This window comes from Lytechinus variegatus, chromosome 7, assembly GCF_018143015.1.
Source record: "Lytechinus variegatus isolate NC3 chromosome 7, Lvar_3.0, whole genome shotgun sequence".
Lineage (NCBI taxonomy): Eukaryota > Metazoa > Echinodermata > Echinoidea > Temnopleuroida > Toxopneustidae > Lytechinus > Lytechinus variegatus.
The window spans coordinates 31658704-31676366 of record NC_054746.1 but is presented as its reverse complement, the minus strand read 5'-3'; the positions used below and the strand labels follow the sequence as shown (position 1 = coordinate 31676366).

Below are 17663 nucleotides of genomic sequence, written 5' to 3'. Positions count from 1 at the left end.
CGCCGCACGCTAGCATTTTGATTAGTCGGTTATGTATATCCCAATATTAATTCTAAATCAAACTAATTTGATGACAGTTTATCAAAAAATTCGACTCGCGATTTCTGCTCGCATTGATATGCTTATGCATAATTACAAAGTGCTTTAAATTTCCAGTTTTCAGGCCATAATATTAACACATTTCGCGCTCTCATGCTTAGGAAGAGAAATAGGAAGATGGTCATCATTTTCATATGATGACATAATGCCCTCATAGAATGTTCCGGTCCTATGTAAAAACTCAAAGTAATAATAATAAAATACATCAGCTCTTTTTGAACTGTGATCCATCACAATTCACAATTTTCCCACAAAGTGTTTGCATTACAGAGCTTAAATTCACCCTTTGTTATATCATATATTTTTAGCTCGCGCTTTGCGCTCTCTTTATTGATTTTCATGATAAGAAAGTTACTTAGAATACCCAAATTCTAGGTCGAAATCTAAAACACACGTTAATTCAGATACGCAGATTGTTCTCTATTTAAATCATTATCCAGTTTCAGATCACAATATCAAAAAAGTGTCTACTCGCGGATAAATAACTTATCCTTTTCATGATAAAACATGAATAGTGTGTCCAGAATTTTTCCGCTCGCGCTTCGCGCTCGCATCAATAAAATACTTAGAGTCATTCCAAGATTACAAAAAGTGCTTAGCATTTCATTATTCAGGTAAAAAAGGTCAAAATTTTTCAGCTCGCGCTTCGCGCTCGCAATATTTGAATGTTGAAATATGTAAAGTCTTCATGGCTAAATGCAAGCAGTCCATAACAGGTACAATTTTGAGCAGTTCAAAACGTATACACAAAATTTCTGCTCGCGCTCAGCGCTCGCATTATTAATGTAAGGAAGATCCCCACTTACTCATCCTTTTCATGATTTACAATACTAATTGAATAGAGTGTCTTGTTCAGCAGGTCTAAATCTCGAATTTTTTTGCTTACGCTTTGTGCTCGCATGTTTAATTATATACCTATTCAGTTAAGTTACAAAACGTCTAAGAATTTCCATTCCTTAGGTAAAAATGTCAAAAATTTTCGGCTCGCGCTTCGCGCTCGCATTATTTGATTTTTTAAAATGTGTAACGTCTTCATGGCTAACTGCAAGTAAGTATCTAACAATACTTTTTCCATCACTTCATTTCTGCTCACTCTTTACGTTCGTAGTAATTATTAACTTGCATACACATCTTTTTTTTCAGGAAAACAAACATTTCCCAGAATGTTCAAAATTTTAGGAAAAAGTACATAAAATTTCCAAAAAAATTTAGCTCTCGCTTTCCGCTCGCATTGCAAATAAGGGTTTTGGTATTATACATCTATGTTTCATAAGAATAAATCTAAAAAGTGACCATTTAGGACTACCCCTTCAAAGAAACAAAAAAAATCCCGGCAAAAATCATATTCGAGCGGCCGATCGGGGAAAATATGGCTGAAAAAATTTCCGCCCCCCCCCTATTGGCGAAGGCTGGATCCGCCCCTGGCTAAATCCTGTCACTGTCGGTATACATGAAGCAGTGATTCCATCAGCTTACGGTAATAATTTTTGCAACACGAGCGCCAGTCCGAGAAATAGACAGGCATTTGCCCAAACGGACAACATGTCAACCTCTGCTAATTTCTTTTTGCACATGAAATCTCGACGTAACCCATCACATTTCTCCCTATTTTCTCCTCCCTTTTATTTTCCATTAATTTTTTTTTCGTTCACTTTTTTTCTGTGCTCTTTTCCCATAAGTTTTTTTACCCATCACATTTCTCCCTATTTTCTCCTCTTATTTTCTATTAATTTTTCTTTCGTTCACTTTTTTTCTGTCCTCTTCCCATAATTTTTTTTACCCATCACATTTCTCCCCATTTTCTCTTCCCTTTTATTTTTCATTAATTTTTCTTTCGTTCACTTTTTTTCTGTCGCCTTTTCCCTTCTATTTTTTTTTCTCGTCTCACCGCTTTTCCTCATCCCCAGCCCTCGACGCCCGTGCAGATTCGAAAAACAATATCAAGAGTATGTCTACTTGCAAGGGCGGAAATCTCTCCCCAAAGGTAGGGGGACCAGGGGCTGGAAAATTTGACAAGCAAAAAACAAACAAAAAAAAGGAAGGTTTATCACCCTCTAAAGAAGGTCATCTTGACCAAAAGAAATTTGACAAGCAAACAAGTAAAAAAAAAGGAGGCATCCCAAAAGTAAGATCGTCTCTTCCAGTATTTCGATTTTGAACGAAATGACCAAAAATAGTAGGGGGACATTTCATAATGTGCCCCCTACTATTTTGGGTGAGGGGACATGTCCCCCGGCCCTGGGGTTTGCGCCCATGTGGGTGGGGGTGATGCGCCTCCCTATCGGGATCATATCACAGCGAGTATAGGCCTACACTCTTCCATATGGAAGAGTGTTTACTCGCTGTGATTTCGATCTCACACATATAAAAAAATAGAACAGCTACGCCTTGAACACAGGCCAAAATGCCTAACGATTTCTCCGCGGCATTAACAACTCTCGTAAAGGGCGCTCCATTTATAAATAAAGTTGCATGAACAGCTGCCTATGGCGACAAAATTTAACGCGGAATTGTAGCCAGAAGCGTGGGAAATTGGCAGAAAATTCAAGAAAAGAACCGGTGAGTACCGATTTAACAGTAATCATGTATTAAATAACATTTATTGAATCATAAGAATAATTTTTTTTTACGGAAAGAAAGCTTAGTTCTAAGCTAGGGCGGCCCAAATGCGCGTGAGTGGAGTCCCAGTTTCTTAACACGGGTAAGTATTGCGGTGTCGCCTAGAGTGATATTATCGGTAAAAAGAGCAGACGAGACGTAGCCTTAGTCACAAAATAGCATAATTTTCAAAAAGAAAAATTATAACAAAATTGCAAATATTGTGATGAAATGGGAATTTCATCTTTATAGAATAATAGCACAGGTATATTATACACCATACATGCTTAGACCATGAAGACTTGAGCATTCAATTGCTGAGAAAATGGAATTATGAATAATTGATCTCGTGACTAAAAAATCACATGTGGACGTTGAGATGGGGACCCCCGGGATATCCAGTTTCAATAGTTTACGAAAGTAAAACCATAACGGTTTTCATTGTAAAATGATGATAATTATACGGTATTTTACGATTCCAAACATCATCAAAATATAGTTTAACAATTTTCTTTTAAATCTTAGATACTGAAACTTACTATTTGACAAATTCTATGCATAAATTAGAGATAGAATTTATCAAAATGTTAATAGGGGTCTGAAAACAACAAATACGAGTCCATATATGGATGGCCTGACGTGGTAGAATCTTTATCAAATAAATTATTTTACTATTTCAAAATGAATGGTTGTGTGGAGTATTACCAACAGTTTTTGTAGATTCTTTGTATTACAATGATCATAGAATGCATTATCCAACTTGTTTTTTGATGTAATTTCAACATCTTTGATTGATTACGTAAGATTATAATTTTCTCATTTCTAGGCACTTTTGCATGTCATAGTCTACCCACGTGATGCCACTACGTCATTAAGAAAGAAGTTGTGACAGGTTCGGAGATGTCATAAATATTTAGTGAGGTTGTTGTACCCGATCTTGGTAAAGAGGGCTTCGTGAAACGGTTAGCGGACAAGTAGCTCACTATCTCCAATTTAGTCAAGAAGTTAGACTTATGACGGTGTTGAGAAACGGGCCCCTGGTGCACGCGAATCTTTCACACCCTTTTTACTAAAATAACTATGACTTTACATCATAGCTATGAATTTTAATTTTACTATAACACTTACCGAACCATGATATGGATCGTTTGTTGAATTCTCTTTGCTGTTTGTTATAATAAAATAAGAGCATTTTTCGTGATCTTCACGTAGATGCCTCTTGATCAGCGTTGATATCAACTTTTGCCTAAAGAGGGCGCGCGATATTATTTCAAAGTCGGTAGGCACTTAAGAACCAAGTTTGAAAGGATACTCGTAAAATTATGTCACTCTCGTCGATGAATATTCATTAGATCGTGGTCGTGCGTGTTCAATACACACCGAGTGCATGCATGCAGAGAGTTTGTATTGAACACGCACGACCAGGATCTAATGAATATTCATCGCGAGAGTGACATAATTTTACGAGTGTCCTTTCAAACTTGGTTCTTAAGTGCCTACCGTACCTTTGTTTACTTTGTTGCAAGCTAGCTGCATTCTAGGCGATCAGCATTATTTTCTTGCTCGTTCAATCCACTTTCATCATCATCTTGTCAAAAGATGGCGTACTTTACCAATAAGTATATACATGAGATGCAACCTGTTGATTTTTGGTACAATTTCCTATTACGCGCTGACGACTTGAATTGAGAATGTTCGATACGAAAAATTGCTTTTCGATTGTTGTTTGCGTACTTTCCACCGCAGTATTAAGGACGGATCGAACGGAGTATCCTGGTTGAGACTTGGAGGTAAGCGATAAAAACAGTTTTATAAATAATTTCCAATTCATTTTTAAAAAAAAACTAAAACTATTAAAAAGAAATCATTAGTGGAGAAATACTGAAACGTTTGGCGTTTTTTATTCCCTCACATTCGTGTGATGAATGAAAACGTCAAAGTCCACTATGAAACCACATGCGTTGTGCGAGGTTAGTATTACTAACCTCGCATGTTGTGTGAGTGAGCATAGACGACCACACATCACATGCAAATGCGAGAGTTTATATTATAGGTATAGGTATATATAGGTATGTGACAAAAAAAATGAAAATCATCAAATACGAATAAATTTGGTATCACTTGAAAGCTCTTAAAAAGACCTTTCAAATGATACCAAGATTAAAGAACTTTAATTTTCTTCAAGAAATTATAAAGTTATTCCAGTTTAAGTCGCGCATATTCATCCAAATATTTGTCATGTTTGTGGTCATTTTAATATATTCTATCAGTTGTCAATGTATTTCTTAGATTTGTATACATACATTGTATTACAAAGGCCCTGTTTGAGCTCTCTTTTTTAAAGAAAAATTGATAAATTCAAATTATTAGTTAAAGCCAAAAGAAAAGGAAAAGAGTGGCCTATTTCTTTTAAAACAAAACAACAAGGAAAAAATATAACAAAGCTCTAAACAACAACAAAACAGACATCAAAGCTCCAAAACAAACTCTAAAAACAAGAGAAACAAAAGTGACACAAAAACTTGTACCAAATATTTGTGGTCATTTTAATATCAGTTGTCAATGTATTTCTTAGATTTGTATACATACATTGTATTACAAAGGCCCTGTTTGAGCTCTCTTTTTTAAAGAAAAATTGATAAATTCAAATTATTAGTTAAAGCCAAAAGAAAAGGAAAAGAGTGGCCTATTTCTTTTAAAACAAAACAACAAGGAAAAAATATAACAAAGCTCTAAACAACAACAAAACAGACATCAAAGCTCCAAAACAAACTCTAAAAACAAGAGAAACAAAAGTGACACAAAACTTGTACCAATCCCATCCCCATTTTCCAATTCAAAACACAACCCCCAAATGCACCCCTAATAAAAAAAAAGAAAAGTATATAAAAAAAATAAATAGTAAAATTAATAATAAAAAACATAAATACAGGACTTAGACCCATCTTGAAATGAAATATTATTTCCTCTGAGTTTTCATGTATTTTCTTACAAAAGTGAAAAAATTAAAAAATTAAAAATACACAACATATAGTTCGTGCATTTTAATAGAAAAATCAACATTTAAGATAGTCTCCTTTCAAAAGCAAATCCAGTTTCCAAATAATGAAACATGACAAAAAAATTAAAAAATAAACAATACAAAAATTTAAAAAAGAAACTAGAAAATGTATATATAAAAAAATAAACTAAAAAGAAAAAATTAAAAAATAAACAAATTTTGCATTTTAATTAGAAAGTCAACATTTATGATATTCCCTTTTCAAAAGCAAATCCAGTCTTAAATAATGAAACATGATCAAAAAGTTTCAAAATGTATTTTTTTTCTACAAAATAAAAAAAAGAAACACTAGATTTTGCATTTTAGTTTAATAAGTCAACATTAATATTCCACTTCCAAAAGAATCCAGTTTCCAATTGATGAAACATGATTGAACAATCAAACATCTCGACCCTATAACCTTGGGAGGAAAGAATGTTTTTGTGACAAATATTTAAATCAATATCAGCATAATTACGGTATGGCACAATATTATCAAGTAAAAACAATACAGATCTTTTTGGCAATATAAATATATACTAAAACAGTTCATATACATAATTGGAACTTATTTCTACTTACCATAAAAAAATTTCGATCATTTACGCATCCAAAAATTTGATGAACTTTCAAGCTCTGATATCCACACTTTACAGGCGAGTATCCACATTAAAACTTATATGTACAGAAAGGGCACATCTTCAACTATCTGTAAAACTAAAGGCACGAGATTGCATCAACTATGAGCGCATGCGCATTAAACCCCATTTTCGATGAGCCGCCCAGACAGAGGCGATGCCACTTGCAGCAAAACCCGCGCGAAAACCGTGCAGCCAAAACCAGCACTCACGATGCCCCCTATGTGCACATACCTATATATTATAATATAAATTAGGCTCAGATTTATTTATTTATTTATTTATTTATTCATGTTTTCTTTATAAAAAGCAGGGTAGTCCCATTCAAGCCAGAGGCCTGCTTTACAAGGGAGCCCTGCTGTCAATCACAATTTGAACATTATACAATAACAAGTTATTGTATAAAAGCAGTTCTGAAACCAACAATGCTACCTTGTATAAATAAAACTACAAATCTTGGGCATTTCAGAGGTGAATTTGTCCCACACCAATTTAGATATCTTAAATTATATCTTGGTAAAAATTTTAATGAAGTATCTGTGTATTTTAGCACAATGGTGCTTGAAAGTCTGACTACTCTGGCAGCTTTTTTTCAACCTTGTTGAGATCCCTCCTAGAGTGACCCCAAATGCACCATGACTTATTTTAATGAGGCAAATAGAGGGTCTTACAAAATATGTCTAGATTATAAATTACAAATATTGATAACATCATCTCTGATAAAGCTACATGTAATTTAGTTGATTCTGAGTCAGATGAACAACAACAAAAAATTAATAAGAGCCAACTATATTCATCTTAATCATGATTCATGATTACATTGGATTCATGATAGTTTAAATAAATAAAGAGATATGATTTTTTTTTTGTTTTTTGTTACAGTGCTTAACCTAATGCATCATAGACTTGACACAGAGTTTCAGGTCAACTGAAAGCTTTGGTCTCTGTTTCATTCGTTATCTGTTGATCTGAAATGTCTTGCTTCACTACACCTCCTTACATAGATTGAAGATGTTATTGCACTCTGAGAGGGGACTAATGCCCCAAATAAATGATTGATTTTTGCTGTTGATGATATTTTCCATCAATATATACTGTAGGTTTTTTAATGATGAAAGTTTTGAAAATAATCAGAATGTAGCAGTCATCACCACCTTGGAGCAATTTCATAAAGAATCAATCCAATATAATAAAATACCTACCCTGATTCTTAGGGGAATAATACTTTGAAGAACTTATGAGGTATAGTCTCACACAGTGTGTGAGATGGCTTTCTTGCTTAGGACATCTACTCTATTAGTATTTTAATGTATAGTATATAAATAATTTCTGTATAGACTGGTTATGAAATTGCAATTATTTTCATTTCCATAGATCACTGAACATGTTTTTACTTTCTTTGCTGATTTACTATTATAGGACCTGGATGCATGTCAGAAGATATTGGAGAAGACTCTATGTTAGATTATTACAAACATGAGCTTGAAAGAACTAGAGCTTATATGAGGCAAACTGAAACTAAATTAAGAACAATCACTCAAACCTTGAACAAGCAATATGCCAAAGCTGCCAGTACTGTTAATGAGATTCTAGGAATTGAGAGCCCTCGGGTACCGACCATCTTTGCCGTCACACCAACGTACACCAGACCAGTGCAGAAGGCTGAACTAGTGCGGTTGAGCCAGACCTTCCTCCATATTAGAAATTTTCATTGGATAGTTGTGGAGGATTCTGAGAGAAAGACCCAGCTCGTATCTAAGTTCTTGGAAAACTCTGGCCTAGTGTACACCCACCTGAATGTAAAAACAACAGATGAGTACAAGTTAAAGGAGAATGAGGCTTCTTGGAGGAAACCTAGGGGAGTTGATCAAAGGAACCTTGCAATTGACTGGATTCTAGAGAATGTTCCTGAAGATAAAGAAGGGGTAGTCTACTTCGCAGATGATGACAACACATACAGCTTGCAGATTTTTGAAGAGGTAGGCCAGAGAAATGTTAGATCTGGGGCTGTTTCATGGAAACACATGTTGGTCGAGTTGCAATCAAGATAACTACATTGTACCATGGTAACAAGGCTCAAAATCAAATTCAAAGTTTCTGTACATGTAGTAGAAACCATGATGGCATAGTTAAAATTGTCTGTATGAAATGGGCCCCTGATAAAACAGATAGTACATTCTTATATTATGTTTTATCAAGTGGTGATTACTGTTATAAGAATAATCCTTACTTGAATTCTTTTTGATGAATAATTGATAAATGGACAGAATATAAACCCTAGATTTGTAGAAATTTCATGGCATTTTTTTTTAGCTAAAGGAGTATAAATGGCAGTTATTTTTAGAAAAGAATGTTTGGTAAGATAAACTATTAAATGATAAACAACAAGATATAGTGCTCTATTTTTCAATGAAGATGATACAGGTATAGCTGAAAGATGACATTCTTTTATTTATTTTTTCTTCATAAGTATGTCTCTGTTGCAAGAAACCTCTAATTTATGATACATATTTTTCATGTTCACTGCAGATGAGAACAACTCAGAGAGTCAGTGTGTGGCCTGTGGGACTTGTTGGTGCACTTCGCTTTGAGCGACCTATTTTAAACGACGCAGGAAAGGTTACCTCTTGGTACACCATGTGGGCACCTGACAGACCATTCGGAATGGACATGGCTGGATTTGCAGTGAGTCTCAAGCTCTTTAGGCAGCAACCACATGCGAGGTTTGACATCACCTCAATGAGGGGCTATGTGGAGTCTAGTCTTCTTGTACAGCTGGGAGTCAGAAAGGAAGACTTGGAACCTCTGGCAGAAATGTGTACAAAGGTAATCAAATAAAGAAATAAAAATCAGCTATATCAACACATTTGTTGATATTGCCGATTTATATTTCTTTATCTCCATTTCATAGTGTAATTGTAACATTGAAAATGGAATGATAGAAAATTGTTGGTCCGCAATACATCATCTCATTTGATATTGTAAAAAAAATGAGGGTTTTAAGTTGTTCAGACAAGAAACCTGTTATGATAATATTTATGAAAGTAAGGTCATTAATTCACAGTATTATCTGTATTCTAATCCAAATCAGCAGCTCAAAGGAAAAGGTCATAACAATTGTTTGAGTTATTCTTAACTGAGGGAATATATTGCTTGCTGCCATATCATGGTAATATAAGAGATGATAGTCCAAAACCAAAACAACAATACCATGCAGCTCTAGTTGAACATCTTTTATATGTCTCAACTCTCAAATGACTGAAGTGCCATCATGTCTCCCAAAACAATTCATGCAGTCCATGCAGTCAAAGTAATACAATCAAATTCTGTGATCAAATATACTGGTGCTATTGAATAAGCTTTGACTTCAATGCAGCTCTAGTTGAATATCTTTTATATGTCTCAAATGACTAAGTGCCATCATGTCTCCCAAAACAATTCATGCAGTCCATCCAGTCAAAATAATACAATCAAAATCTTTGATCAAATCAAATTAGCTTTGACTTAAATAGAATGTTATTCAAAAGACTTATAATCATAGATAGGGGAGACCGGGGTTAGTTGGAACATGGGGTAAGTTGAAACATTGTACTTTTCTTTAATGCCTGTAAAATAAATCTATGCAATACTGCCCTCAATTTTTTGCAATAATGATTCAACACTGTTGTATTATTAATAGCAATAAATTGTGGGCAGTATTGCATAAATTTATTTTACAGGCTTTAAATAAAATTACAATGTTTCAACTTACCCCATGTTCCAACTAACCCTGCTCTCCCCTACACTTAGCATGAGAGACACTGTGGATACATTTAATTCATACTTGCCATGATACAACCAGTAGAGTAGACTAGATTACCTGGTATTAATAAAAAACAAGTGGAATGCCTCTGGCCGTCTCACCTGCATCACGCGGTTCAATATAGCAGCAGTGCTCACTTTGAATACTACTCTAACTCGCACAAGATGTTCAGTGATACATGGTTACTCTTATTTCCCTTTTTTATGAACTAGACCAATAAACTTACAGAGATATGATGGTTATTCAGCAAAAAAACCCAACATGGCCAAAGTTCATTGACCTTACATGACCTTTGACCTTGATCATGTGACCTGGCTGAAACTCAAACAGGATGTTCAGTGATACTTGATTACTCTTATGTACAAGTTTCATGAATCAGATCCATAAACTTTCAAAGTTATGATGGTAATTCAACAGATACACCCAATTCGGCCAAAGTTCATTGACCTTTGACCTTGGTCATGTGACCTGAAACGCGCACAGGATGTTCAGTGATACTTGATTACTCTAATGTCCAAGTTTAATGAACTAGACCAATAAACTTTCAAAGTTATGATGGTAATTCAACAGATACCCCCGATTCGGCCAAAGTTCATTGACCCTAAATGACCTTTGACCTTGATCATGTGACATGAAACTCGAACAGGATGTTCAGTGATGAGCATGTCCTTGATTACTACACTACTCAAAAAAAGTTAAGGACCACTTTTTAAAACGTATATAATTTTTTTATACCAGGTGTTTTATTTCTGGAAATACCTCAGTACAACTGTCCTGAATGTCCTTAGACACGCTGTAATCAATTTCACGCATGGGTGGTTTCAGTTGTTGCACACTGTCGCTCTCATCACTGCACATCCTGAAAAGTGGGTTCACAGGGGTATCAACTATCGACATGAAGAGGAAAAAATGAATGTCTGAGTGTCTTTCAGGCAGCCTAGTATCGCGTATGACCTCCTCCTGCAGCAATAACGGCTTCACAGCGCTGTCTCATGGAGCTAATGAGGTGATTAATGTCTCTGACGACCAGTGCATCCCATGCAGCCTCCAGAGCCACACCCAGCTGCTGCAGTCCAAGTGGATGGTCTTCGAGCTGCTGGATACTTCTCCCCATCATCTCCATCATGTCCCAGACGTGCTCTGTCGGGTTCAAGTCCGGGAACCTCGCTGGCCATTCCATACGCTCAATTCCATGGCCCCCAAGGAACTCGGTCACCACCCTAGCTCGGTGGGGACGGGCATTGGTTTCAGTTGTTGCATGATGTCTCTCACATCATTGCATATCCTGAAAAGCGGGCCCATTGTGAAGTGGTACAAAAGTGGATTCAAAAGCATTTTCTGTCTTTAGTCTTTACAATCAACAAATTGCTGACAACAGTAATGCCAGGATACAGGTGTCCTGAATATCCTCAAACACAATGAAATCAATTTCAAACATGCAGTTCTTTCACGATGTTTCTCACATCATTGCAGTGGGCCCGTATAAAAGTGGCTTCCAAAGCAATTACTGTCTTTAGAATCAACAAATTGCCTACAACAGCAATGCCAAGACACCACCTAAGTGAAACAGATGTAGCCAGAGCCCTAGGGATGCTCGAAGCTGGCCTCAGTCAGCGAAGAGTAGCCAGAGTGATGGGCGTGTCACGCAGTGTCATTAGCAGAGCAAGTGAAAGACACCGAGAGACAGGGCCATACTCTGAGAGACCCCGTAGTGGCCGACCAGTTTCAACAACCCCTAGAGATGATCGCTACTTGACGAATCTCAGTCTCCGCAACCGCTTTCACAGTGCAAGCCGCCTCAATAATGACTTCACTGCAGCAACTGGAGTGATTGTTTACACTCAAACAATCCGTAACCGACTTCACAGAGCAAATTTGAATGCCAGACGGCCAGCTCAGTGTGTCCTACTCACCCCTGCTCACAGAAGAATTCATCTCAACTGGGCTCGGCAGCATGTCAGATGGACCAGACAGCAATGGCGTAGAGTTCTGTTCACAGATGAGAGCAGATTTTCCCTTGACCACAACAATGGACGTTTGAGAGTCTGGAGGCGACCAGGAGAGAGATTTGCTGACCCCTGTATTGCAGAACATGACCGTTATGGGGGAGGCATCACCTATGACAACCGTACTCGTCTCTACGTGGTCCCAGGGAGAGCAATGAGGTACAGGGATGAAGTCCTCGAACCTATTGTGGTGCCATTTGCTGAAAATGTGGGTGAAAACTTCATTTTGATGGATGACAATGCCCGTCCCCACCGAGCTAGGGTGGTGACCGAGTTCCTTGAGGGCCATGGAATTGAGCGTATGGAATGGCCAGCGAGGTTCCCGGACTTGAACCCGACAGAGCACGTCTGGGACATGATGGGGATGATGGGGAGAAGTATCCAGCAGCTCGAAGCCCATCCACTTGGACTGCAGCAGCTGGGTGTGGCTCTGGAGGCTGCATGGGATGCACTGGTCGTCAGAGACATTAATCACCTCATTAGCTCCATGAGACAGCGCTGTGAAGCCGTTATTGCTGCAGGAGGAGGTCATACGCGATACTAGGCTGCCTGAAAGACACTCAGACATTCGTTTTTTCCTCTTCATGTCGATAGTTGATACCCCTGTGAACCCACTTTTCAGGATGTGCAGTGATGAGAGCGACAGTGTGCAACAACTGAAACCACCCATGCGTGAAATTGATTACAGTGTGTTTAAGGACATTCAGGACAGTTGTACTGAGGTATTTCCAGAAATAAAACACCTTGTATAAAAAAAATATATACGTTTTAAAAAGTGGTCCTTAACTTTTTTTGAGTAGTGTATTATGTCCAAGTTTCATGAATCAGATCCATAAACTTTCAAAGTTATGATGGGAATTCAACAGATATCCCCAATTCGGCCAAAGTTCATTGACCCTAAATGACCTTTGACCTTGGTCATGTGACGTGAAACTCATGCAGGATGTTCAGTGATACTTGATTAACCTTATGTCCAAGTTTCATGAACTAGGTCCATATATTTTCTAAGTTATGATGACATTTCAAAAACTTAACCTCAGGTTAAGATTTCGATGTTTATTCCTCCAACATGGTCTAAGTTCATTGACCCTAAATGACCTTTGACCTTGGTCATGTGACATGAAACTCTAATAGGATGTTCAGTAATACTTGATTAACCTTATGGCCAAGTTTTATTAACTAGGTCTATATACTTTCTAAGTTATGACGTCATTTCAAAAACTTAACCTCAGGTTAAGATTTGATGTTGACGCCGCCGCCGTCGGAAAAGCGGCGCCTATAGTCTCACTTTGCTTCGCAGGTGAGACAAAAATGAAATATTAAGATATGAATTATGATTCAGGTGTTCTGTTCAGCATCTCCCCCACATCTCTCCCACTGTTTTTTTTTACTGTGCTGAAATGACGGGGCATGAATGAAAGAGATGATTAATGGGATTCCTTCTGAATTACTTATTTCCAAGTGCCAAAGTAGCAGCCTTTGCATCAGTTCAACCTGGTTGATATCATGCACAGAGCAAAATAAACATGGATATTGTAGCTTCATGAATAAGCTTACATAAAATAAAAACAAATAGATTCAAATGATATATGATATTATTTTTCACTTTAATTAATGATAATGAGAATTAAATTTGTGTTATCTTTTCTTCCAGGTACTGGTCTGGCACACAAGAACTGAAAAACCCAAGTGGAAACAAGAGGACAAATTGATTGCACTCGGTAAACCATCAGATCCCAGAATAGAAGTATAATCATGAGGACAAGTCATTCATAAGATAACTCCTCAAGCACAGGGATAAGGAAAATTAAACTAATGTGCAATTTTTTTACAGGATATTTTGTCTTTTATAAACCTATCATGTTACTATAGTATAGACCACATGCCTTAAAAGAGTCAATGTTAAAGGACTCAAATTAAAAGAAACAAACATTGCGTGTCAACACATAGAGCGATAGTGGCATATGAAAGGTTAAACACAACCCCTATTCATCTCATCTCTTCCATGGATTGAATAACTGACATCTATCCTTTGCCACATACCTCCAACAAATATTCCTTGTACATGTAGTGATGATATAGTGGATCCAAAGTAAGGAGGGGGGGATAGTTACATCTTCTCCTATCCCCCTCCTGTACTGTATGCTCAGGGTGAGGGGCTTGTTTGATCCACTTTGCATGGGAATATTCACAGGTTGTGACCCTCCATCCCTTTGATATAAGAAGGTTCATTTCATGAAGCCAATTGTAAGATAGTCATGACTTTTCAAACAACTGAAACATGTTTGGGTGCTGGATCAAATTTTCAATCATTTAGATTCCCAAAAGCTAAATATGAAATCCAACCTCTCTACATTAAAATATCCTGTCATTAACTCGTTAGCATGTGAATTCAATGTTTATTATTTTGTCAAAGTTTGATTTGGAATATAGATTCTAACTTTGTTGGAAAAGCATAGAAAATTTATGTATCTAATTTAGAAAAAAAAATTGAAGAAGAAAAGGGGAAAAGATAGTATAAACAAGATAGGTCTGAGTTGTTTGCTACATACCTGTCTTCCAATTGAAACACAAAAAATGACTGATTAAATGTATTTGGAATAGTGATAACTAATGTGATATATGGCATTATATCTTTTATGTGGTGAGCACATACAAACATGTGCATTTCACTGTGTAGCTGCTCTAAAGTGATATCACCAAGGGAGGAACTGGTGAGCTACGTGGAAGTAGGATTTTGACCTATCAATCAGGTTTTGAGCTTATATTTTGACTTTTATTTACTATGCAAACATATTTTCTTTTGTATTAGTCATGCATCATGCACTGCACTCAGTCAAGTTTACAATTGGATAAATGGCATATGACAAGGCTACATATCTTATTGTGGTATGAAATCAATGCATTGTCTGTAACCCTTATGAGCATGAAATATTTGTATATTTATTTTTGTATAACCAGTACTTCACTTATCTTATATCTTTTGTTTTCTATTTTTTTATAATTGATTGCCCATTATAAAAAAAAGAAAACAAAATATGTGAGCATGCCCATTAGCAGTTCATCAAATAATGAGTAAGTGCTAAACTTAAATGGTCTTGAAGACAATGAGAGGACTTAAAGTTTTGTATAAATTTAGGTCTTCTTCCAAGGTATGAATTTTATGTATTATCATCATATGTTGATATTAAACAATTTTTTTTAATTTGGGGGAAAAAACAAAATTTAAAAGTCTCCTTGATTTGTTGTCATAATATGGAACTCGATTTATTGATCCTAATGATTGTTCGGATAAATTTGATAGATCATTGAAGTTTGTTTCATTTATTTCAATTCTAGAAGCATGTTTTTGAATTAGTGAACCTAGCATTAATTAGTAGGTATAAGAAAATATTTGTTCAATCTTGCCAATTTCCTAGTCTCCAAATGGTATTGAGATAAATTAAATATGATGGCACTGTTCTCAATTTAATGCTTCAAGACATATATAGATCCCCTACTCTACCAATTGGGAAGTGATTGATAATATTTGTGTGCATTGGCGCCCTCTGTTGAACAGAGTTATAGCATGTCTTTGCTAGTGCCTGGTTGCCTGTAACATTCTAAAGTTATGTTTTTTTTAAAGTCTTCTTCTTATGTTGGTTTGAGTTGCGATTAGTCATATTTGACTACTGTTGCCATTGACTCTATAAAATCTCACTTCTCACTTAATGATATTACCATTGTGGTGTATGCATATATGAAATATTTTTCTTGTGCATCCTTCTCTTGTCAAAATGGCATATAAAAGATCTTCACCAAAAGGATTTTAAAAATGAAAGTAAGTTTAAGGTATCCTAAAAATTTCTGCATTGACATGTGAACCATCAGTCAGCAAGACTGTCGTTCTGCAATATTATGAAACCTAATCTATTTCAGGGATCATCACTACATGCTTACCCGGTATTGACAGTTGTACATGTATACTTATGGTGCTAAAATCAGTCAGAAACAAGATGAAAATTTGATTTGTAAAGAAGAAAAATATTCACTGATTAATTTTTTTTCAGTCTAATATTAAAAGACATTTTGGATTGTAGTTTTGGGCCAAGCAATATAGAGAGTGGCCTTTATCATAATGATTATGATAACTTGAAACAAAATCAATGGATTTACATTTGTCATTGAATTAAATAAATTAGAAAAGTTATCTCACTTTAATTATTTGATGAACTATTGTCATATGGCTATTACATATTTTATTCCTGTAATTCTCTTCATCACTACATGCAGTGCTGGCTGAAATGAAATCTTATGTTTCCAGTATTACTGTGTTAGAATGCCGAAATTGTAACTCAGCTCATCAATGTCTTTAAAAGTGCTTTAGAAATGTAACTATTAATATTATTATTGTTATTAACTTGCCAATTTTTTACATTCCACAAAACTCAATGTATGTGCAAATTTGCAGACTTCCCTCCCCCCATCTTTCCATTCATAAAATATTACTGTTGTCATTTTTCTCCCCTCCTCTTTATTTGAAAGCTATTACTGATGTTGTTGTTGTTGTTGATTGATTATTATCTTATTCTACCTCCTCTTCTTTTTTTTGGGGGGGGGTCTTCTCATTTGCCATCCTAGTTCTTCTCCCTCCCATGTTTCATTCTTTTAATTATGAACTGGTAGAATGCGTAAGACACTTTTGCCTCATGAACAGATCACCCATTTTTTATGTTGTACTGTGAATGGGTTAAATTTACCACAAAAATGTTACTCTTAAGTAGAGTGCGATATTCATGCCATGCATGTGATGTGTAATATATGATTGCAGTTACATTATACACTCGAAAATACTGGGTGAGACGGCTAAAAGTATACTGCAATTCATGTCCAACCAAGTTTTTTTATTTTCTATCCACAACTTATTTAAGTATAATCCCTTCTTCAATTTCCCGTTTATGTGCTTCAAATATAGTTTAGCTTCTGATTGCACATTTGTAGTTATGACAACTCACGAGGAGAGTTTTACCTGAAACTTTTGGACAAGATTTTATCGGACAAATGTTTATATATATATCATATGTTTTAACATGTTATTAGAATGCATGTCTGGTAGATAATGGGACTCAATTTTGAAGAGTTTATCTTTTGTATTTCAATTATTAAATGTTTATGCCATTATGATGCATATGATTATTTATATAAACTTTAATATGTGTTATCTAGCCATTTGTTTTCCATGTCTTATCAATCCTTGAGTGCATGGGGAGAGGGGGGGGGGGGATAAACGACTTAGAGGAAGGAATCCAGGAATTGACTTCATTCAAATGTAGCGTCGCGAGTATAGATGGGAGGTTTTGTATTAAAATATGAGGAGCTTTATAGGCATAAAATATCACAGAACGGGTGTAAATCCCGGGGGATGCGGAGATGTACCCCCCCCCCCCACTTGTCGGAGAGAGGGGGTGGCATGTATATTCATCCCTCCCCTCCGCCCACAC

At 36.0% G+C, this 17663-nt stretch overlaps 1 protein-coding gene across 1 annotated transcript in view; it reads left to right on the top strand.

Annotated features, from left to right (window-relative positions):
* The window catches only part of LOC121419019 (galactosylgalactosylxylosylprotein 3-beta-glucuronosyltransferase 3-like), a 28696-nt gene extending 11414 nt beyond the window's left edge, over positions 1 to 17282 (top strand). The window contains exons 2-4 of the mRNA XM_041613279.1: positions 7795 to 8354; positions 8905 to 9201; positions 13838 to 17282. Of these exons, the coding sequence (XP_041469213.1) occupies positions 7795 to 8354; positions 8905 to 9201; positions 13838 to 13936 (956 nt within the window). The 3' untranslated portion in view covers positions 13937 to 17282. The remainder of the gene's footprint in view (positions 1 to 7794; positions 8355 to 8904; positions 9202 to 13837) is intronic.
* The last annotated feature ends 381 nt before the right edge of the window (positions 17283 to 17663 follow it).